The following is a 24,795-nucleotide window of genomic DNA, read 5'->3' as shown; positions in this document are numbered from 1 at the left end:
ATGAAGAATCATTGAAATTGCAGGCATTGAATTACTTAGGTATCATACATTTGTACATATTTTCCAAATTTTGTCACAGATTTTGGGCCAAAACCAGCTATAGAGATGCTCTGTACCTTATGCACAGGCACACATTCATGCATGTACTTCCCACACAAGTGGGAATCATTTATCCTCATTTAATCCCCTTAAATTTGATATGCACTTAAACAAGTTTTAGATTATTTCTGTATAATTTGAAGAGAGATTGGAACCTCCAGCAGCTGGATTCACTTGTATTTCAGACAACTATCTTAAGAATGGGAGAAATGATTCTCTGCACTGACTATAGAGGGAGCTTTAGACAAGATCTCTGGTTTAAAATTTTTTGGGTAGGGTGAGACAAATCGTGTTAACAGGTTTGTGTATTTATTTATATACCAATCCGCATTCTCAAAGAATCTGGAGACCATCTAATACGGTAAAGATGACTTTAAGTCTGTAAGAGCTTCATTTCTGTAAGAAGTTATACTTAAGATTCCGCAGTAAGTGAAGGATAATCATTCACCAATAAGAAAATGATGAGCAGTTAAATTGACAAGTTTGTCAGAAGAATGGGTTGCAGTTAATTTCGAGAGGAATTTTACTGAAGTCAAGGAACTTTTACCAAATATGTGCTTGACCTTAAGATCCTTAATGGTGGTAACTTTTAGATGGATGGTGCAAAAATATACATTTAGAGCAAGAAAGATCTCTTTTGGTGCCTCCATTTGAGGATATGTGCCTGGAGTTTGTCCAAGCAGCATGTTGTTCTTCTAAGAAACTCACCATGATGTGTATGCACGTTACTGCAAAGGTTTTGTACTGATAGGTACACTAAAATACTTTAAAAAGATGTATCAATGCACTTTGCCATGAGCCGTGCATCTAAAACTGTCTCAAGTGAGGAACATTGGTTTTTAATTTATATGCCATTTGCTGTTAGAAATGCCTTTGTGCTTTTCATTCTGTGGGAGATTGCATTATCACAGCAAAACTACCGTTTTACGTAAAAGCTCTTCCTAACCATTCCTTCAAATACATGGCTAATTGGGTTCTCTCGTGCTTATTTGAGATGAATGAAAATACTGTAATTAGTAAAAAGGATCTTTATAACACTAGTCCGCCATTGCTATTTTTGAGTTTTATGAATGTCTCAGTGAGCTATGCTTGAAGGAAAGGAAAGCGTTCCCTGGCTTGATTTCTGAGAGCTTAATCTAGGTGCCATAAGAAACAAATTTCAAGAAACCAAAAAGAATTCCTTGTGGGTTTCTTTGTGTTTTCTTGTAGCTCAGAAGTCACAAGAAAATGCAAATGCTTCAAAGGAAATTGGCCTCTTAGCACCCACCCATCCCCCGAGCCTAATAAATTTATCTCCTAATAGTTTGTAGTACAGCTGAGTTATATTATAGACTTCTCTGGCTCTTCTAATATCTACAACAATTATCAAACTTTCATATTAGACATTTGCCTTGGGGCTTAATGCTAGGCTCCATGCTTCTTTCCCTTCTTTGTCCTCTCTAAAAAATAAACCTTACCTCCCAATCTAGTTCTCTTGCATATATAGTTACAGAAGAGAAAATCAGAAGTTAGATGGGGTTTTGTGACTGCTAAGGACTTTCAAACTTGTGGCTTTCTTGATTTTTTTCTGAGCAAGATTTGACAAGATACTTCGTTGAAGGAGGGAGAACAGACTGTTGCTTTACTTATGTTTCAGAATGGAAAGATAAAACTAGAAAAGGAGGAACATTCAGGTGATGAAATCTGAGATAATAACTTGTTACTTGCTAATTAGAAGGGGGGTAATTCCATTATTTGCGTTGTAGGCTGAGCTGTAAAAACCCAAATTTGTCAGTAAATAAGAATATAATTTGCTTTTACTACAAGTACGGGATCGTGTCTTTTTATTAAAAAACCCAAATACCATCCACCTCAAAAAAAAACCAAAAAAAAACAAAACAAAAAAAAACAAAACAAAAAAACCAAACCCAAAAAAACCCAAACAAACAACACCCCAAAAAAACCCAATAACCAAACCAACCTACCAAACAAAAAAACAACCAAAAAACCAAACCACCCCAAACACCTGAATTGTGTTAATTGAAAACTGTAGCATTTTCAAACAGAAAAGTGAGGGAATTGTTAGAAATTTGTATCTCTGTGCCTAGACCTTTTGCGTATCTGAGAGTGTGTATGGAGGAAAGAGCTTATCAGAAAGCTGTGGGTTTTCAACATCTTTTGAAACAAGTTATTTTTCCATGGAGAGAAATATATGTATGTGGTGATTTTAAGGGAAGAATTGTCCCATGATTTCTTCCAGCGTTGATAGGGAATTATTATTGCTTGCATTCTTGTTGTGCCTTATTCATGAGCCAGGAATCCGTCATGCTGGATGTTCTACCAATACAAAATAAAAGTCTGTCCCTTTCTCAGAAAATTCAAAATCTAAATAGTGTTGGCAAAGTTACAGTAATTTACCATGCAGTGTCCGTAGTCAATTTTCAAGAGTAAATATTTAACTTGGAGGTATTCAATATTTGAAGTAAGAAGAGCTTGTGCACTTGCTCTCTTCATTGAAATGGACTTGTTTTTTCTCATTGCTAGTATTTCATTGCATCTTATGTTAGTGGCACACAGCAAAAAAACCGCTGGAGTGGGGAGGTAAAGGAAAACAAAGCTCTTGTTGCAAATGAAGCATGATTCTTGAATAAGATTTTTTTTGTTTAGATTTTTAAAAATGTTTAGTCTCAACTATGGCAAACGAACTGTCTTAAATCATGTATCTTTTATCTGTGTGTTCTGAAGCCCCAAAACAATTTACAGGAAAAATTCTTTAACTCTCTTATCTGGGCTAACAACTACATACTGAGTTTTAGTTTGACATGATGTTTAAAAGTGTATGTGTATATTATAAATTTTGTTATAGAAAAAGCCATAGTTCAGGGTGCAGTCCAGCTTTCATTAAAACTCCTATGTCTACTTACAAATTACCTCTAGAAAAATCTTCATTTTTGAAAAAACTAGTGTCACTTTAGCAGTCAGCTCTCAGAATTAAGGTCTTGTGAACTTTTTTTAATTATAAAAAAGGCAAATAAAGACAAATATCCAAATTGTGCTTTAAAGAAAGTGAGTTTTATGTGTGTGCAACCCTGCACTCACTAGGGTAAACTTCTAGGGATGTCAACTGAAAATTTAATAAAGATTTGCAGAAAGGACTGTTTTCTCATACGAATAAGTGGTTTTATTTCACTTCAAGGTTTTAAACTTTTTGTATGGCTAGTTCTTACTGTCCTGAGATGCTGAAACACTTTTAGAAAAATATATTTGCGGTGTGAGTTTTTAAAACCAAAGAAATAGAGTTCCAGGTCAATTGGACTGAGCACCCTCACCTACCCCCCCCATGCAGTGATGAGCATGCATGTAGAAGTTCTACGATGTGCTGATGTACCCGTGATGATCAAAAGGTTTGAGTGAAGCAGGGTTTACTTGGAGGGGGGTCTCTAGATATATTAACTGATGGAAGAAATACATAAGCTTTCTGTGCAAAGGCCTTCCTTCAGGTCAAACTTGCTGTAGACTAACAAAAGAAACTACTTCTCACTATAAGTCTTGCCTCGTGATTCTGGAGAAGTGTGGCCTGGTCTAAAAGACTTAGAGTATGGGAGGTACTGCCACCAATCTAGGAAGTCAGTAGGTGTGCCTCATTGTCACTATGCTTAGAAAGTGCTTTCCTAAGGTACATCCTGAATTTTTCTTACTGCAAAAGCTATTCCTTCTGCTTATGCACTGTAAGTATAGTGATAGATAGTGTCTTTCTGTTCTTTGAAATAAAGTACACACACATATCTGGAAATATATTAAAACCATATATGTGTGTATATATACAAAAAATATACACACACACAAACATTTAAAGACTTATACCCTCATCCCCCTCACATCCTCAGGATCAGCAGTCCAATTTCTGGCATTCCCGTTTCTGTCACTTTGTCTCATTGTCTCATAGCTCATGTTTTCTAAGCCTTTGGATGACTTCCTTGCTCTCTTCTGGGCAGCCTGAACTGAGCCATGTCTTTCCTGAAGTGTAAAACCTGGAATTGACCACTGTATTTCAGCTGGAGTCCTGCCAGTGAGATGAAGAGAAGGATTACTTGTAGTGTTGCATAGATCTGTAGTCGTGTTTATATACTACATTGTGATGATTGCATTTTGGAAGAAGGCAGTATGACAATATCAACTTCTGTTCTGTTGGGGATCCAGTATAACCCCCAAGGCTTTTTTGAAAATAGTTTCGGCAGATGATTCATTTTGCTTAAATACTTTGCATTTGTCCCTGGTGAACTCCATTCTATTTTTAAGACTTTTTCTCCAATTCATGAAGTTCATTTTGAATTCAAATCCTGTCCTTCAGTGTATTTGCTTTACGTCCCAGCCTCACAGTTACCTGCTCGTTTAATAAGACCATTCACTATTTCATCATCTGGATCATTAATGAAAGCATTGAACAGAATTGGATCCAAGGCAGGCACTTGGGTATCTCTGTGTGACACATCTTCCAATTTAAACGGTGTACCAATGATAACTGCTCTCAGGCATCCACTGGTTTTGTACTCATTTTTTTTTTTTTTTTCCTTCCTCATACATCCCTAGCATCCTTGTGAAATTGTCATACAGGACCTCATAAAATTATTAACAAAGTCAGGAGACATGGCACCTACTGCTTCCATCTTGCCTGTGAATTCTGTTAGCCAGTTCTGGAAGGAGTTAGTTTTCTTTGACACAACGTATTTATGGCAGACCCATGTCTGCTGCTGTTTTTTTTTCCCTTCCACCAATTGCTTGCTGACACTTGTTTATTTTACTCAGCCCAGGTTTTTTCTGGAGAATGACGTTCAACTGGATTTAAATTGCCCTTCTCACTTTAACTGAGGATTCCATTTACCCTTTCTCAGTCCTCTGAGATATCTCCTGTCTTCCATGAGTTCAAATGTTCAGTTAACAGTTTTGAGATTACTTCAGAAAGCTCTTCAGATATTCTAGGATATTATAGGGTGTGGTACCTAAATAGCTGAAACCATCAACATTATCTGAGTACTTTCTAACTTCTTGTTTCCCTTTTCCAGTTGGAAATGATACCCGTTCTGGTTTGGGAATTAACTGTGCTAGTCACCTGCTCTTGGTGGATTTTTCTTTAGTAAAAATTGAGATTAAAAGGTCATGTAACACTTAAGCCTTCTTACAATCACCTATCAGATGCTGTCCTTTTTCCATTGGTTAATGTATCAATGTTTTCCACATTCTTTCTCTCATTAACAGATGATCTCATACTGTCTTTTTTTTGTGTGCTATTCTTCATGTTTCTTCTTAAGCGCCTCTCACTTTAGTCTTCTATAACTTTTTTCCTGTGTGCTTGAATTGGTCTTACATATGATTTTAGTAATGTGACCAGTTTTTTTGCTTTCTTCCAGTGTTCAGTTAAGACACTGTGATTTAACCAATATTGTCTTTTTACGGTACCCATCTCTCTTCTGCTTTGGGGAGAAATACAGCTGTGCACCACAGTTTCAAAGTTTGCATTTTTTGGATTCTGATGTTTTTAAAGTGATACCAAAAAAGAATGGCAATACTCCACATCAGCATAACTTTATTTTCATTTAAAGAATTAATCTAAGCACAAATTCCTCTAAAATAAATGTGTGACTAACTAGATGAAGTCAAGAAACTCAGAAGTTGGAATTCTGTTGTCATGAGCAACCTTCTCTGTTACTTTTCTGACTTAACTGTTTTTTGAGACTCATGTTTTTGTTGTTTTTGTATTTGAAGTAGTTCTGCAACTTTGCATTCTTGCAGAAACGAGTATCTCCCAAAGACTTTGTAATAAAGTTTCTTGATTTATGTGGACTTTTCTGTTTAATTACTATTCAAATGCTTAAACTCATGATCCATAGCACAGAAGTACTTGAGAAAAGTGTTTTGAGCACCAGCTGGACATAGTCAACACTACAAATTCTTGCTAAAGGGTGGTAGGGATTAGCAAGGTGATGATGCTGTGGATCACAGTGCTTAGTGAGTTACTGCATTTGAGTGGGGGCTGAATCTCTGCTTCCCAGTTTTGGTTAACTTCCAGCTTCATAACAGTATAAACAAATATGATTAAAGTGATTTAGGTATCGTGAAACCTCATTTGTAAAGGGGAATTCAAGTGAAGTATTTTAACTACTACATTGCAAAATGAAAATAGCAAATCCTGTAACTGCACCTCTCGGGTTACAGGAAAGTCTTGTGGTGGGGGAGAAATGAATGCCATAGGTGAAATTTAGCATGAGGCCACACAAGTTCAATATGAATTGTGTTCTGCTTGCTTCATAGGAATTAACACTAAGTATTTAGATTATAAGGTAGAATTTAATTCTTCCTGAAACTTTGGCTCTGTTGTCTTTGAAAATATTTTTTTCAGTTCTTGAATGTATTTTCTGTGAAGCTGTGTGAACTTCACTCTAAGCTATTTCTATAAACTGCCTGTAGATAAAGTCATTCATCACTGCCATTAGTTATTTAGTACAGATGGAGTCTGCAGCCTCTGAGCTTCATAAAAGACAGATCCTTATCAGTAATCAATATTTGTAATATTTGTTAATATAAATCTGTCATTACTGACTCATCTTTTGAAAGTAATTTGAGACAAAGCACTTTATTATGGGTCTGGCAATTGTGGTGGAAGCAAAAGCAATGAAACCACCAGAAGTTCTATCCTTAACTTTGCTGGCACATCAAAGTCAAAATGCATAGACTTGAGTCCTCATGTGAAACCTAACTAATAAGCAATAATATTGAACAACCTTGACACATTCCCAAATTGCAGAAAAGTCTTCATTAAGATGCAGCAGCTGTTTATTTTCAGGACCACATGGTCTAGTCAGCATGATAAGAACACAGTGGCGATGGATCAGCAAGTTTGCTTTTACTGGAAAACACACGCGTCTTTCTTATCCACTCTAATGGGTCAGTATTAAAGAAGAGCTGGAGTTGGAGAATAATTAGAGTAATTTTCCATTTATTTTTCTTTCCAGCATGCTTCAGGCTAGGGAGGTCAAATTGATGCTAAAGAGAAAAACTGCATTTGGAACTATGCTGAAAATAAAAATGTATCCCATGAGTAGTGCTGTGCACAATTTGCTTAGTCTTAGAAAACTAACTAAGTTTGTCTGCCAGTTGATTGCCTGCTTCATTGAGGAAATCTGCTTAGCCTGTGCGATTCTGAAAGCTCTCTCTCTTCAGTTTCAAAATCTGAGGGATGTGAATTAACTATTTCCCATTTCTTGTTTCTTTCAGCTTTCCCTTTCACATATCAGAGTCATATTACTCACCAGCTTCCTTTTGGCTGGTTTGCAACTAGGAGGTTTTTCAGTGAGTAGAGACAAACTCTAGATTTTCTTGCTATGCAATGAAACTGTAACAGCCTGGAAATCTTATGGCAATGCCTGACATAAAATAACATCTGACTCTATCATGTCCTTCCTTGTGATTCAGTGAGATGAATTTAAAAATCTTGCATGCTTTCTAGGTAGAGGCATATCCTGTTGCACTCTGTGTGTCAATGTAATTGTATTTATTCTACGTGCTTTAATTCATTTGTAGTGCAGTCATTGCTTGGCACTGCTCATCCAGATATGAAATACGCATCCTGTGTAATTATTTCTATTCAAGAACAGTTTGCCAGTTCCCTGGTTTTGAATGTCTTTCATCCAATATTTTAAGGAAAACAGTGTCACATGGTCTTCTGTTTGCTTTGTTCAGTAAGTAGTCTATAGGAGCCTATCTGATCTATTTAGTAACACTATTTCTGTATTAATCTGAAGTGGAACATGGTCAGTCGTAGACTTTGAACTTGCTTTGAAAGAAAAGGTCATCTAACTCCTTTGGGTTTCTACTCTCTGCCCCTTGCATGTACACTTTTTGTGAAGCATAGCCTCTGCTGATAAGATGTAAGGGGAAACACAGTCTCTTGAGTTGCAGTGTTTTGAAACTGAACGCTAGATTCATAGCCTTTGAAGGAATAAGATCTGTAGACCATTTGGCCTTGCTTTTACCTGTATCTGGACATATGGGCGACAGGCAAACTCAAGTCCACAACAAAGATAAGTAGTCTCTTAAAATTTTATATAGGACGTATCTAAACAAGACTTCTTCCTAATTAAAGTTTGCTTTTGTGATGTTGTATAGATTTTATGTTGCACTTTTCTAACATTGGCTTATATTTTCATCTGTGAAGTGTCTGGCAAAATTCAGTTAATCTTTCACAAGTTCTCACACATCTCAGTTGAAGTTTACTCAAAAGAGCAAGGGAATCTGTTTTGAAGCTTCAAAACTCACTCCTTTTGAAGTGATTGAAGTTTTAGTTTGAGTCACTGAAAAAGCCTCCTTGAAGAGGCACAGGTGACTTAAGTGTCTTTACTGAAGTAATGGAACAATTGCACTACCTTGAAAGGGTGACTTTCACTTCCTTTTGTACTGCTAAGACCTAAATATCAGCCACATGTCACCTGACATATATTCTATTATTATAATTGGGCAAAAGCATACAATCCCTCAGTTTTGGCTAAAAGGGGGGCAAAACTTGGGAGTCCTAGGTCTTAGAATTCTTGTTAATACGTGCTTTTAAAATAAGTGTTGCTCCATTGATTTTAATAGTTTGCCTGTCTTAAAATCAGGTTATCAGGGTAAGGACTCAGTTCCAGTTTCTAAATGTATGTTGTTTGGCCTAAACTATCTGCACAGCATCCTATAGAGCACAAAAGTAATGAACCCTGCATTTGTGTTCCAGTTTCTACTTCAGTGTACCTTCCAGTCAGACTGTTCTTAGGCTTATACATATGTACTGCTTGCAGAGAGAATTAAGCTCATTGTTAAACTTTCACTTTACCTTGAGGTAATCTTGAAAACATAGGGATTTTTATGATAGGACTTGAGAATCTCATTTGTGTGCTTTGTCACATACTAAATAGCATAGTGCTGCATGTCTGTGTGATAGTGATGAGAACTAGCCTCACCTTTTAGCTTTCAAACAATCCAGCTTGCAAAATGTGTGGGTAAAAAAGGAAAAGGACAGTTGCTTTTCTGTGCATCCCTGGAGATTGTATTGATGAGAGGCACTTCTAACAGCTCAGCGTCTATTGGGTCTTGTTGGGAGACTGTTGCAAGAGAAATGATTGCACAGTAGTATTACTTTATTTTAAAGAGTTTGAATTGGAGGAACAGGCTGGTAGTAAGTGGATGCCCTACACTTATCCTTAGCCTTAGCTCTTGTTTTTACTGATACTTAAGATTTTTAAAAACATGATTTTTCTGCTGTACCAAAAAAGTCTTCACAAATTTCTGGATTTTTCTTTTTTCCTTTCACAGGTTCCAACTATGGGAGTCCCCGTCCAGCTCATGCCAACATGAATGCCAATGCAGCTGCAGGGCTTGCCCCAGAGCATATCCCTACTCCAGGGGCAGCTCTGTCCTGGCAAGCTGCGATTGATGCTGCCAGGCAAGCCAAACTGATGGGTAGTGCTGGCAATGCAACAATATCCACAGCTAGCTCCACGCAGAGAAAACGGCAGCAGTATGGGAAACAGAAAAAACAGGGTACCACCACAGCTACACGTCCTCCCCGGGCACTGCTGTGTTTAACACTGAAAAATCCCATCCGGAGGGCATGCATCAGCATCGTCGAATGGAAATATCCTTTTTGATGTTCTGATTTGGAAAACAGCAAATTGTTTGTGCACATCAGGCTCTATTCATAAGTGTGAAGAAATTAATACGTTAAGTTGAAAGGCACTACTGGGAACGTAAAGTACACGAATAGTTTTGATGTCTTCACTGAGATCACTTATGCTGGGATGAAAAGATGTTTAGGACTGAAGCCTTTACTATATCCTTGTGTAAGAAACCACTAGAAGCCTGAGTGATAAAGGTTAGGGGTTGAATTTTGCTCTTTTAAAAACACGTGGCCTGGGCTGAAATCAATGGGAGATATGCAAGATATCTGAGGCCAGAATTAAACTGGTTCTGTGGTATTGATAGCAGCTGCTGGCTTTCCCTTCTTTTTTTTTTTTTTGCAGTTTGCAGGAACTTAGAGATGCCATGAGTTAAGCAGCTCCGGTATTTGGAATCACACACTTTTTTGTTAAACTCTTGGTATCACACTTTCTACAATATGGAGAAAAGAATGGGACAAAAGGAGGAGAAAACCCGCCAAATATATGCTAAAAGACCCTGAAACAGGGGTAAGGTCTATTAATTATAGTGGAATTCTACTTAAACTAATAAGGCTCACTAGTGTATGGTAAGAGATACTGGTTATCTAGAAGCAGGGAAAAAGAGAAACAGTTAAAGTAATCCTGCAACATGTACAAAAGCAATACAGGGCCAGATCTAGTAGTCTGAAAAAGAGACAGATTGTGTCACAGATGATAGATGATAACCACTGACACAGAACTGCAGAACGTAAGGGTCAGTACTGCTTCCCTGGGAAGTTGGTGAGAATTTGGCCATTGATTTCATCATGTGGAAGGAGCAAAGACTTTTTAGTCACCCAAGTCTGATCAGTGCAAGCTAGAATTTGAGAATTTGGTGTGAAACACAAACTGAACCTCCTACACCTCCCTCATCTCCCCAAAGGAAAACCAAGACTAACCCTGAACAGTAATTATCAGTAAAACATAAGCTAATGGGATTCTTCAGTAAATACAAAAGAAAAAGCATGTTGTTAAGGATAGATAAGCATGTCAAGGGAAGACAGTACAGAGCTTGGCAGTAGTTAATATGATAAAAAATGAATGATGGCATTTAAGACAATGTGATAATATTGTTCCTTTGGGGTTCTGGTGGGATGTTAGAAAGATGAAAACAGAATATGAGTATATTAAGTCTTGCTGACATGGACATATTTTTCAGATGAAGAGCTTGTTACAAATGCTCCTGTCAATTCTTAGATGTCCTTAAACTACCTGCTTGCCTATTCCTTTCTTCTTCAGATGCTAATTTTTAATCCCCCTGATTAAGTTTGCTACTTTTTATCCCTTCTGGCATAGCTGTGATACTTTAAGCATAAGATGATGGATGATGACTAACAGGATGAAGCTGAATATTAGTTTACTTGCCAGCACCCCAGTAACCACATGTCTTTAGAGAAAGAGCACAGGGTGACATTTGATAAATGAATAAGATCAGCAATGAATGATGGGAATGATGTGCTGTAAAACAGGATACAGCACTGCTGAGATCAAGAGAGGACCAAACAATGCGATTAAAGCAGTCCAAAGATGCTGATGCTTGCATTTTTGGTTTTGTTTAGTTTTAGGTGAGTTGATGGAAGTATTTTTTTTCATCAGAACTTCTCTTTGGACATCTAGTACTTACAAACGTGAAACACTTCAATGACAAGTAACAATATCAAAGGGTTGTGATAAGGTTTAATTTTATTCTCTATTCTGACTTTTCCTAATTGCTAAAAAATTTTGAAAAAAGCTTAGCTTAATTTGCTGAACCACTAAAGTCTAAGCATAGTAGGTATTAAACATATCAAATGGTACTTTTATGGTGTTTCTTACCCAGATATTATAGTGCTAAGAGCTTGAAGGTGTAACTGCATACAAGAAAAAGTTAGAAGTAATTACCTCATTTTGCCAAGATTTAGCTGTGTATTTACTTTTCTGATATGTGTGCAGTGTATTTGTAGATTTTATACCATTTTATTTTTACATTGTAAAGAGAGAATAGAAGTAAAAGAAAATATGCCTAAGCATTGATACATTAATAGACAATAATAGGGTTAAAAAAAAGTTAGAGGAAAAGGGATTAAGGAAAGCCTATGGAAATCTAGGTCTTTATGCAGTAAAATCTATGTATACAGCCTGAGGTATCCAAGTCCTGCTGATTTCACATGTAATCTACCTACCCATATCTGCTCTTCTTCCTCCATATTATCATATATCTCCTATTATTCATAGGTTTAAGCATGGTAGTCTGGCAAGTTTGGAAACCTTTGACTCTTCCATATGTGAAATGTAGAACGTATATGAGCATACACAGTAGTCAGCTGCCTGGGATTTGTGTATATTTTGCAGTTCAGGCTGCTGCACATCCTGATCTCCAGTTCTTTCCTGCTAAAACTTAACTGTTCTCAGTCTGCTGACCAAAAACATACATGCTGTGTTGACGTTTGGCAATGCTGTAAAGCCTGTCCCATGGTAGAAATAATTCATGCTTAAATGCACTCTATGGCACAGGTTATACTTGGCATTCTCCCCGTCCTATCCCGCACTTCATTACTCTCCAGATTACTAGTGAGCTATCCCAGAGGTAGCCTCCAGGATATTCTTGCAGGCAAATAAATGTAGACAGACTGTAAATTTGGTCTCTAGACTGAGTTTGGAGACTCTTCAGAGCAATTAAGGTTGAGGAGTCCACCAAACTAGATGATGTACAGTGCCAGCAGATTGATCAGTAAAGTGCCCTTTGATTCCAATGGACAGTCAGTGGGGTATCAAGGTAATGCAGGATTTGTTTGCTGGACATCCCAAATGCTTGTCTTTTTCTTTTTTTTTTTTTTTTTTTTTTTTTTTTGTTGTGTTTTTTTGTTTGTTGTTTTTTTTTTTTTCCCCCTAACAAAGTTGAAGCCAGGCTGAAGTGCCTTTGAATTGGTGCTAGTTTCTCTGTCACAAGGAACTTCTAGCTTCTTGAATGCAAATAGAGGAAAAATAAATAATCCCTCAAATAACTGTTAAGCAAAACAAATATACATGGCCATGTGCACTATAAGTACATTTTGGACAAAGCTCTTTTTTTTTTTCTTAAACTTTACCGTTATTTAAATGTCTTCTAACTGAATGTATGCATGTATTTATTGGGCCCTTGAATTTACCTTTGAGATATGAGAGAGAGATTGAGAAAGGGGGGCAGAGTGGGGGAAATACAACAGCAACAACAAAACCCCTCCAAACTTGTTAAAATTATTTCAGGATTTGTGAATGCAGAAGGAAATAACAGAGAGAAACTAATCACAGGAGGAAAGATGACAGTCCTTCTAGAACAGGCTTCTGTTATTAAAAATAGTACAGCCACACTTGAAGGAAAATAGGGTAAATGCAACCGAAATAAATAAAAGAAGAAAAAACTTTTAAGAAATCTGTGTTTACTCTGGCACGCGACTGGCCTACACTGCTTTTGACATATTAGGAAGATTCTTGGCTGGGAGCTCCTAAAAGCACTTAAAAAGTCATATGTTTCTTTTCAGAATATAAGGGGCTTGGAATGTTTTCTTTAAACAGAACACTTATAAATATTTTTTTTTTATTTGTGTGTGTGTGTGTGTACATTTTGGAACAATTTCCTTAACTCCATTCCTCAGACCATTTGAAATAATTATTTTACTGACTATTTTTGCCAATTGTGTGGCCTTAGCTATCTATATCCCCTTTCCAGAAGATGATTCCAATGCCACCAATTCCAATCTGGTAAGTTCTTGATGGTGTATAGTCTTACTATTTTGAAAGTCTTTTTTAAAAGTGACCAGAGAGACTGTTGAAGCTAGGGAACATGTATATATATCTCCACCTAAGAACATAATAAAGTGAAAATTGTTTTTTAGTGCTATGTCTCCTCTATTTGTGTTAGTTGAGCTGGTTTTAGAAAAGAATGTTCCAAAAATTGTGCGGGTGCTGTATGTGATATTTTGGTTAACAGATTTCTGCATGGTGTAAAAGTGCTTGGTATGTTTTAAACTGCAGGTATTTGCAGAAGAAGCCTTTTAATCGTGGATTATATGGTAGTTTTTGTCTTACAAAGTGCCATTGTGAAATTGATACTGTCCTTCTGCCAGGTGATACATGAGAGCACAGCTTGATGACTAATTTCTAGGAACTACATTAATGCTCGCTTTGCACAGACACGTGCTTGGTTGAGCAGTGTTTGTGGGTTTGGGGTTTGTTGTTTTTTCTTGGTTTGTTTTGTTTTTCCTTTTCTCTTGTTGTGGGAATATAGCTTTTCCTCTGTCACCACTGGTGCCAGTGTTGGTACTTTGGGATAGAGCTGTCCATATAAAAAGTCAAGAGTGTTTACTTTTGGCATAGCGTGAAGTCATAGCACAGAATCCTGTTCAGTAAGGGCACAGCACGAACCAGCACTGGAACGCAATTCACTGAATTAGCAGCAAACATTTTTCTTCCTCCCAAATATGTGAGCAAATCTCCTGCTTGTCTGGTTGGATCAGGATGAAAACTTGCTCTCAGAATTTAAGAGTTGGGATGCTATTTCCTGATTAAAATTTACTGACATAAGAAATTTTAAAGCAACAGAGGAGGAAAACAAAAGCCACTACTTGCAAAGTAGGGCTAATTGGGATGGCTCACACATGTAATTAAAATGATTCATGCTCTTCTTGGAAGGCAGTCATTTGATTAAATATCCTTGAAGTGTAGTGTGAAACAAATTGTGAACTTCAGGACTTTGCTGGAAAAGTCCTGAAAAAATTAACAAAGAATTTGTAGTGTAGTGCTTTTCCACCGTGACTCCTTGAAGAAGTTTAAAAATAGAAGCAGGAGGAGATAAGTGATTGTTAACTTTTAATTATTCTCTATATTTACAGAACGTGTGAGTTGGTATTGTTTCTCTTTTGCTACTATCTCTTTGTTGACTTGACATAATGTTTAACAAGGAATTATGGTTTGTATGTTTAAAACACTTCAGTATGGCAGCTTTCAAAAATTAATAACTTTTAAGAAAAGCAGATTCAATTGATTCTCTGGCTATAAAAGACAGTATGTTTATTGCACGTTCTGACTTGCAAGGCTGAAAGAGGAAAATCAAGCTGAGTTGAAGGTTACAGGACTCTTTGTCTTGTGTTTAATTGGTTGTGCATATTTGCCTTATTTCAGTGAGGAGACTGCTGGCTAATACTAGGTTGAGAGTATATTCATAATTGAATGAGGTATATTGAAACTGTTCTACTATCAGAAAATATATGCACCTTGTGAGCTGAATTGCTATCCTGCATCTGTTTTCCAAGATATCTTTTTAATCATCTGGTCAGTCTATCAAAACACTCATGTTATTTGTGAGTAGAATTTAAAAAAACCCAGCCAAAAAAGAATTATAATATCAGGAAAGTTTAGAAATGTTATAGCCTTGAGGTTGAGTAGGCATTATTAATTTATCTAAATAGCTGTTTCACAGAAGTAAGGGGAGAAGAAAGTAAAATGGGGAGTGTGGTTGATTACACTTTATTCTTTGGGTCTTACTGGAAAAATTAATTAAAAATGGAAAATTGGATACTTAATATCTCATGACCGTCTTGCATTAGTGGAATTAAGACTCTATTCTGCTCTGTAGATCAAATCCTGGAGCTGTGATTGCTCAGTAGCCTTTGGTCCTGTGATCTCCTGCTAGTCCCTGTTTGTGGTTGTGGTTGTTGGGTTTTGTGTGTTTTGGATTTTTTTTTTTGTTTGTTTTCTCAAGGTGATATGCATATGTCTGGTCATGTATATACTGCTGTTTGGGAAACAAACTTTTTGAGTATGTTATATGCTGCATTCCAAAACTTTCCACAGAATTGTGAAGAGTTGTATGTTGTGGTTAGTGAGTAAAGTACTGAACAATAGGGAGGGGAAATGGAGGCAAGTGGGTGAGATAAGGGTGAAAAAATGTGTTGTGTTTTGGAATGAGATGAAAGAGTAGATGAAACTTGGAGTTTAAGGAAAGCTATTCCAGATGGCAGAAACTGCAGAAGAGTGGGACCTTACTCTCAAAGAGCCAAACTGTACATGGAAGCAACTAGAAAGAAGCTGGGGTTAATAATATGTTCCTGTAAAAGCTCATGTACTCACTTGATTTTTTAAAATTTATTTTTGTACCTGTGAGGATGTATTTTGTGATCAGATTTATTTTGTAGCTATGAAGTCTAGAGCTCCAAAAGCTATAAACTGAAACAGCAAAAAGGAGGGTATGTCTGCCATGTGTGCACGTAGGTTAATAGTGTGCACAGATGTGTGTACTGTGCAGAAGCGTGCGTCTGACTGAACATATACAGAATCTTTGTAGCTGCCCAGAAGAAATTTTCACTTGTGTAAAAGCTCTTGATTCATTTCCATTTTGCAATTCAATTTTTTTTAGGGGTAAAGCTACCACAAACTCCCACATCCCTGGTTTCTTGAGCCATCCTTAACTTCCCGAGACATGAAGAAGCTATCTACAGAAAACATATGATGGATAGTAACTGTTTTACAAGGTCTGAGAGTGACACAGCAGTTTTCCAAGAAGCTGCCACTTTTCCCTTAGGGTCTGAGTATTCCATCTCTAAGGTTTCATCATAACTTTTCAAACAATGTTTTCTTTGGGGGCTGAGTTAAAAATTCAATCAGTTGTTTTTAACAGGCTAATGGAGTAGAGGGTGTAGAGGGAAGAGAAAGAAATTCTGCATTGTGTGAGTGGCTTCTCTCCTTTTCACTGTAAAAGCAGATAAATGATAGCTAAATAATGTTTTGAGAAATAACTGCTCTGTATGAATTTCACAGATGTGATCAGCCATTGGTCAAACAGGGCATACTTACTGCTGTATGTCTTCTACAGAAGTCCTGAAGAGACACATGCTTCGTTTGCCTATACAAAAACAGTAACTTATGGTCATATCTCCATTTAATAAGCCTTGTCTTTAGGTGCAAGGCCTATTTGATGTGATGTCACAGTTATTGATATGAGCATGGGAGCCAAATACAGAAGAGTCTAATAAATAATTCCTTCCCTTCTGTGTTAGCAAGGAGTTGTGATTAGGTATTATGTATTACAAGTTTAGTCCAAGTACCACACAGATGTTCTGACTGGTTCTCTGCAATCTGGCTTCCTATAATAATAACTCCTATAAATCCTCAAGCCATTTTTATCAAGAGTAGGGATGGAAACTTGGACTGTGAAGCATTTTCATTTTTCAAATGCACATTTATACTAAAACCCAGATTTTGTCTTTTTATGCTCACTGCATTGTCTTTGTCACTGGCTTTAAGAAAAATGCCATAACAAAATAATGTAGTAATAACAAATGCTTGAAATTGGCTTCAGCCGTTTTTATGTTTTACTTCTGCAGTGTGTTCACTGGAAAACTATTGAACTTGCACAAATGGAGGGGAGTTGTATTGAGTGCAACATATTTTTTTTTATTAATGAACTCTGCTTAGACTTTGTCTAAATTTACAAGTGAAGAAAGCTCATGCGTGACCCTGTGCAAAGAACAGATATGTATTCTCTTGGTGCAGTCAGGAAAATTGGAGCTAGTTTGAGGGGAATTGAAGTTAGCTTGCATGAGAGGCTGTAACTAATACAGAGGCTTTCTGCTTATTATTCCTGAAATAGTGCATTAGAACAGAGATAACGTACATTTAGGAATTAAAACTATAGACTGCCTAATATAGGAAGCTGAGAGGAAAATGCTTCTGTCACTTTACTGGAAATTGCAGATGGCACAAGCCTGGTCAACGTCACAGCATGGTGATAACATAATGAGGTTAAGACCAAGGTTTACAACACATTCTGTGGAAGGCGACTCAGTCAATTGTTCATGTTTTGGATAAATAGCAGGAGAAGATTCCTTGTGTTGTTTTGATAGCTCTGCTTTCCCTCCCTTGTCCTTATTACAGGAAGGAAATTCTCTTATACACTAGTTAATTTTTAAAAAAGATCTTTTGTGTTTATATGTGAGCTTATAATGGGATGTCACCTTCGGACTAATTTGTTAAACCTGATATAGGACCCTATGAAAGGAAAGATGGGATTTCTGCTTGCTAGTCAGTGCTTGTGCCAGCCAGTGTTTGTGGGAATGCCTGCCTATGGCAAGGGGGCTTGCCTTTCAGGGAGGTCTGGCTGCTTTATTAACTGATGACTATGTTAGTATCTAGTTGAGAAGATGATTCCTGCACAAAAAAAGAAGAAAGTGTTTTTAATCTTTTTGCATTTGCAGCAGACTGACACAGTAGATATGGATGTGACTATATATATTACATTTCTAGATACTGGCATAACAAACCAGCATTTTTTATATTGGAGAATTCTGGAGTCAGCATATTGAACAGTCTCTCAATTTTTCTTGTGCAAAGTCAGAAAATGTTAGAGAACAAAGTGGGGGTGAGGGGTTCAGGAAAAAAAAAGGATGGTTTTTCTGGATAAGGATAAGGAAGAATACAGCACAAAAGCTTTTGATTCCCTTGTGTCATTGCTATGATCCTCCTGTGTGATTGTTCCCAACTAGTAAGTGAATACAGTAATAAGATATGCTAACAGTAGAGGTGAGGTGCAGGGTGGGATAGAGTGGCTACTAAGCTAATAGGCTTTGATAGGTTTATTAGCTTGGGCTGCATGCCAGCACTTCTACAGCTGGGGGAAGTTACAGAATTTGAAAAGTGAGGAGTAAGCAACAGAAACTAGAAGAGAGGAGCTGAGGATTCTGGAAAGGGACTCTGGAGTCCAGGTGAGGAGAAGAAAGAAGATTGTTCCAAAAAATCCTTGAGGACTTCCTCTAGAAAGAGTGCAAATCACTGACCTGTGTGATGCTAAGGAAGTTGAATATGATGGAATTTAGGCTCAACATTTCTCAAAGTCCTCAGAAGCCCTGCCTCTGGCAGGTAGAGGATGATGTTCAGCATCTCTAGCAGTAGTGAAGCACAGAGTAGAAGAATAAGCATTGGGTTTGAGAGGAAGACATTCAAGTTTGTCTGCTGGTTCTGGTGTTGGCAAACTGTGTGGCCTTAGGTAAATTGCTGTCACAATTCTCTCAGCTGTAAAGTGGGTTGGTTCCTGCTTTCATGGTGGAGATAATTAGTCAGTGCCTTACATCACACAGACCATTTACAAGGAATGCTGAAGAAAAGACCATCAAGAAAAGAATAAAATCTGTAGCAATCAATTCCAAGCCAGTGGTCACTAACTGATCAAGAAGGATAAGAAGTAGGACAGAGCCCGTATTTCTTTGCACTGGTGGGGCAGAATTTAATTTCCACAGAGAAGTGCATAGGACTGCATCATCAAAATTTGCTCATGTGTGTTGAATTAATTTGAGTGGAAGTTTTGTTGCTTAAATTTGCAGCCTTTGTATCTTTCTTTTAACATAGTGGTGTAATTTCCTAGGCTTTGTGAAGACAAAACTGGTAAAACTGAGATTAACGCCTGTATGTGTTACTAGCAGGAGCAGAACTGTTGGGTTCTCTGTGCAGGTATCTGCCACTTGAGTGGTCTTGGTGATCAACAATGGTAAGAGGTGGTTCTCTGGGCAGACCTGGTGAAGATAGGATTGAGAAAGTTTGTCAGAGGGATTCAGAGGTGTTTGCCTATAAGAGAGGAATTCTGGTTTCTATTCCAAACTCTGGAAATGAATATACTGGAGGGACACCTCTGTATCTTTGGAAAAAGGGCTTTTCCTGTCTCTTTCTTCCAATAATGCCTCCTGAACCTCTCCCCATCTGAGCTATGACTCTTCCTCAGTTAGGCCATTTCTGTTTTTTTTTTTTTTCTTTACTGGACTTAGAGTACATACTTCAGGTTTCTTATATTTCTCCTGTTTCATTAGCAGTTTTCTGTCCTGCACAGGGCTTGCTGTTGAGTCCCAGTCAAATCCCAGCCTTCTGCTTCTCTTTCTACCAGTAGTCCCAGTGTCCTCACCCAGTCTGTGCTTCTTGTTGTTTACCGTCTCTTGATCTGCTCTGAGATCTCTTATATCTGCATGTCCCCATTTTTTATTGCTTTTTTAATTCATTATCTTCAAGTAACTTTTATCCTTCCAGTCCAGCTTCCATCAGACCGGTCCCTTTTTCTGTTTCTTTTTCCTCCTAACTGCAGTCTCCCTTCCATAGTGGTTTCATGTTACCTGTTTTCTCATTTGACCTCAGTGCTATTCTCACTCAGCTTTAGCTCCCTGACTGCTTGTCTTACTGATTCTAGCCTTAAATTCCTTTCTGGTCCTAAACCCCATCTTTGTAACCAAGTAATCCCAGTGCTCCTTCCAGCTGCTTCTTTCTCAACTCCATTCTCAACACAATGGTCTCCCAGTTGGAGCCTGTTCCTAGTTTGGCCTTAGCCCTTTTGCTTGTGAGATCAGTAGTGTCCTTCCCAATGATGTTTGGACACCAGTGGTAGAAATACTGAGAGAACATCCCCAACAAAAAGTTCAGTTGCTTTATTCCAGTCTGATTCAGACCAGTTGAGAACAGTTATTACATGGGTCTTTGAAAGCCTCTATAGCTCTTGCTCAGCTCTGGATTTGACACACACATTCTGGTCTGCAGAAACTGTAAGATGCCTGATTAATATTTGTAATGACAGTTTGGGTGTTAAGCCTTAGCAAGTCTCTCTGGAGCCTGTGCAGATGGAGGTTTTTAAAAGCCAATCTGGCCAATCTTAAGTGGGTAGGCAAGGCAAAAAATGCAGCCTTGACACAGAGGACATTAATGTGGCAGTTCATATGACCTTGTTGCAAAGAATACAATTACTAAAGAAAATAGTTGTTGAGATTTCTTTTTAAAATATATAACAATATCCATTGATTTATCCCAATTTTGTCTGAAAAAGTGTGCAAATATTCAGCCTGAGACAGAAACCAGCCTGGAAAACTGTATTATTAACTGATGAAATGACAATTAAAACCAACTGAAAACAGTATCTTAATAATGGAAAGTGTTGCATAGCTTTAACAGAGTGCTAGACATTCACCTCTCAGTATCTTCCATATTAAAATATAAGATGGTGCTTCACTGAATCAGTGAGATACTGAAAAGTGGCATAACAGGCTTTCAGAATGAAACAATTAATTATATATAACGATATCAAGTACATTTACATTATGCAGTATATAATGTACTAAAGAGAAGAGGATTAAGAGATACAGACCAAGAGAAAAAAGTAGGTTTTCAGATAGGCGCATATTTTACTTCCAAATCCATTGAGGAAAAATTCATCTATTCAAGATGAGCTGTCCTGGTTTGGACTTGCTGCAGAGGAAGGACCTTTGTACAAACAACTACAAGACTGGTAGAAGTGGATACTCCTATTTGCTTATAGCAGGACTGTAAGTGTAAGTAAAAAAAAAAGTTACACATAGTAGTCCAAGTCCATGGAAATAGTAACTTGAAATTTGCAGGTTGTATGTTTCTGTGTAAGTGATTTTGAAATTTTAACTGTATATTTTGGTTCTGATTGATGGCAAGTTTATTGGTTTAGTCCAAGCATCAAGCCATTTATCCCAGTTCCTTAGACAGCTCTGATGACCATTTTGCTTTTCTTTGTATAAGCTTTCTAAATCTCTGACTTATCAAATGTTTTAGATTTTTTTTTTTTTTATGCAGTAATTAGTCTTGTTTATCAAATCTCAAGTTTACTGTAGGATGCTTCCCCCATGGTCCCCATTCTGGAGAGATATGAAAAATGTGGAAGTAGGCCAAATAAACAGCTTTAAGTACTGTTGTTTTCTCTGTAGTCTAATTCCTGCACCTGCAAAAGTAACAGTCTTTTAAAAGCAATGGAAATTTCTAAAATGGCAGTTACTTCTTGTATTGTCTATTTGGAACAAGTATCTTTACCCTTCTGTAAGTCTGTAGGATGTTAGTTTTCTGTTCATGAGTTCATCAGAATTCTTTTAATGATGTTGGGAAAGAAGCACTTCTATGTAGAAAATCAGTGCATGGTTTTGCATATGATCTTTAGATTCCTTTATGTATAGTTTGTGTTTTACCACATTCTTGGGGTTTTAGTCAGGCAAAGTTCCCATTGACTTCACTGGAGTTTACTTGACCCAAATCCATCCACTAATTTAGTGCATGGTATTGACAAACAATTGTTGGAACATTGGGCTTGCTGACATCAACAAAATCATTGACTCTAAAGGCAATACTTCTTGTACTTGTGCAAACTAGAAAAAAAACCCAACAATTTTTCATAATTCCTTTAGAAATAAAAGAATGGATGTGCTGCTTGCCAAGGGGCAGAATTGCCAGAGGGGAAGAATATGTTTTGTATGTTTGTCAAAGTTTTGACTGGCTATTCCTCTCAAGGACAATTACTATTTTTTCCCATGTTTTCTAACTCCTAAAACATGAAGGTCAATATGTCATAACAGTTCTTCTGTTGTCCTGGCTGAATGACAGCCTGTACTTCAAAGCAAGCTAAGACAATCCTCAAATTTCACTTTTGAGAAATGCTGGTTAACTGATAAATGCATTTGTCTACAACATCACAGAACAAAATCTCTTTTCTTGTACAATAACCATAAAAAGCCTATACTTATCAATGATACTTCTCTATTAAGAGTACAGTGTTGGAAATTTACCAGTTAGGGGAAGACTTCCAGTAAGCATGAGGAAATATTTGTTGTCATCTCTTCAGTATGTTGTATTTCTGGCAGATGCTGGGAAGTTGGCACATCAGGTTATCTCCTTAAGACATCCTTAGCAAGTTCTGTTTCACCTAAGCCTAGGCAAGGGAGCTGGAGTGTCTTTGGACTGCAATGTTTTTGTAACATTTTGCTATAATCTTAATAACCTGTGGTCATCTGTAAGACACTAAGGAATGCATATTTTGCTCAGTTGAGACACTTTAATGATACGTTCATGTAAAGTTTTATACATGCATGATGTAAATTGATGTCTTGATGCTCGTAGTGAGCTTATTGATGCAAGACCTTGGCTCTATAGCAGCACACCTGGCCAGAGGAACATACCTGCTCTTTGACAACGGTTACCTGCCTGTGGTTGCTGGTAGTATGGTTTCTTTATAGTCTCTCTACCAGTGGTGTCAAGACATTGAGCCCCATGCACTAAATCTGGCAATGGCAAGAGCAGGATGCCCAACTCCCACACTACAACGTTCCAGAAGTGCCATGTATGTGGCTAACCAGCTAGCTGTGTTGGCAAGTGGCAACTGTTTTTCAGGCTGTCCTGGTAAACTTGCATGGATGGAGAGTTTGGGGTTTTGGATTTCTCTTTCTTTTGCTGGTTTGCTATTGTCTGTTGCTTGTAAAACTTATATTTCGGTAGCTTATATTAGAAACTGAACTAATCATCTTTTGCATATGATTATCTTCATGTGGTATGTTGAAATGTTTTTCTAGTTAGCAACAAATGTGCTTAATCTCTTACTCTTTGATCTGAAGCACGATGAATATTTTTTTATGTGGACATTTTAAATCGTTTTAGGTCTATTACATACCCTCCAATATAAAACCTCACAAAAAAGCGGAACTTGCATGTTATTTTATTATTTTTATCCACTGAAAACCACTTACAGTGCTGTTATCCTTGTGTGGCCTTATTGTTTAAGTCACTGTAAAGCAAGAATCCCTGTTTAAATGAGATTATGCAGCCAAACATGTGGTCACAAAAGATTTTTAAAGATCTAGTTGCATAATTGTTTCACAATCTAAACTTGTATTTAAAAACAAACAAACAGAAAGATTCTCCTCATTATGGTCAGTAAGATAATGTCTGAATCTGAACAAAAGGCACATCAATACCCTTCAGGAGTATTTGTCTGAGATGAAAGACTGCAAGATGAAATAACATTGAAGAGAATGAAGAGCTCCTATTCACCTCCTCTAGCTGTTAGTGCTAAATCATAACAAACGAAAATCTCAAACACACATAAGATTTGTACCACTGTAGTGACAGATATTGGGGCATTTAACTGTTAGGGACTGTTTTTCTGTAGAACAAGGAAATCTGCTGCCTCTGCTCTTTAAAGCCACTGCTGTCCTTGCAACAAAGGGAAGGAAATAGAGGATTTCCAGCTTCCTGCTTCTATTAAGTGCCTCAGGTGCCTCCTGAGTCAAGAAGCTGAGAAAGAATTTGCTTGTGCTAATACTGAATAATCATGTGCAAACGTAGTAATGGAGCAGTACTATATTTTCATCTTGAGTTTTCTATAAAGTCCAGTGCTATTTGTCAGAGTAGGGAGAATAATAGGTAAAAGTTGGCATCTGCATGTAGATATCCAAGCTGGATGTACAGCTGTAGTGTACACCTGATGTTGCATTGACTTTTTTAATTGGTTTTTGGTGTTTTGGTTTTGGTTTTTTTTGTTTGTTTGTTTTGTTGGTTTTTTTTTTGTTTTGTTTTGTTTTTTTTTGTTTTGTTTTTTTTTTTAACCAAGAAGAAACTGATAAACTTCCTTTAGGCTACAAGTTGTTTAGTATAATTTTTATAAATCATTAACTGTGATATATTCTTCCCTTCCTCGTCTTCCTTTATTGAATCTGAACCAAGTTTTAGCTTGTTAAAATTTCAAAAAGTCACTAACTTTTTTTATAGCTCTTAATTAACATTTTCACTGTATCCTACTTCTCATTTGACAATTATAGAATTTTTATCCATCTCAGGGGTGTGATGCTTTCATCTTGACATAAATAAGCTCCTGTTTATAGCAGTTTAAACTCCAGCATTACCTTTTACTTACTCAAATTAAATGTTTAACACATTTTACAACACATTGAAAAATTACATTCCAGTTTCAGCCTCTTTTTTTTTTTTTTTTTTATGTTGGACATAAATATTAATGTCCAAATCTATTTTGTCTCCACTTTTCATTGTCCCTATGATAAAACCAGCACTACTGCTACTTTGTGTTCCTTTTGAAGCATCAGGGTGTTGCATGCAAGTATTTGACAGTTCATAGGGAAAGAAGGAAGAAGCAGGTGAAGCAGAGTTGAATATTTTAGCCTTTCAGAGGCCACAAAATATGAGAATGTGTTTAAGTCTTTTGGAT

At 37.1% G+C, this 24,795-nt stretch overlaps 1 protein-coding gene across 1 annotated transcript in view; it reads left to right on the top strand.

Annotated features, from left to right (window-relative positions):
• The window catches only part of CACNA1C (calcium voltage-gated channel subunit alpha1 C), a 498,678-nt gene that overhangs the window by 18,756 nt on the left and 455,127 nt on the right, over nt 1–24,795 (top strand). Inside the window, exons 2-3 of the mRNA XM_042795184.1 lie at nt 9,421–9,742; nt 13,418–13,523. Of these exons, the coding sequence (XP_042651118.1) occupies nt 9,421–9,742; nt 13,418–13,523 (428 nt within the window). The remainder of the gene's footprint in view (nt 1–9,420; nt 9,743–13,417; nt 13,524–24,795) is intronic.

Source organism: Tyto alba, unplaced genomic scaffold, assembly GCF_018691265.1.
Source record: "Tyto alba isolate M040663 unplaced genomic scaffold, T.alba_DEE_v4.0 Super-Scaffold_21, whole genome shotgun sequence".
NCBI lineage: Eukaryota > Metazoa > Chordata > Aves > Strigiformes > Tytonidae > Tyto > Tyto alba.
This window is presented reverse-complemented; position numbering and strand designations above follow the sequence as displayed.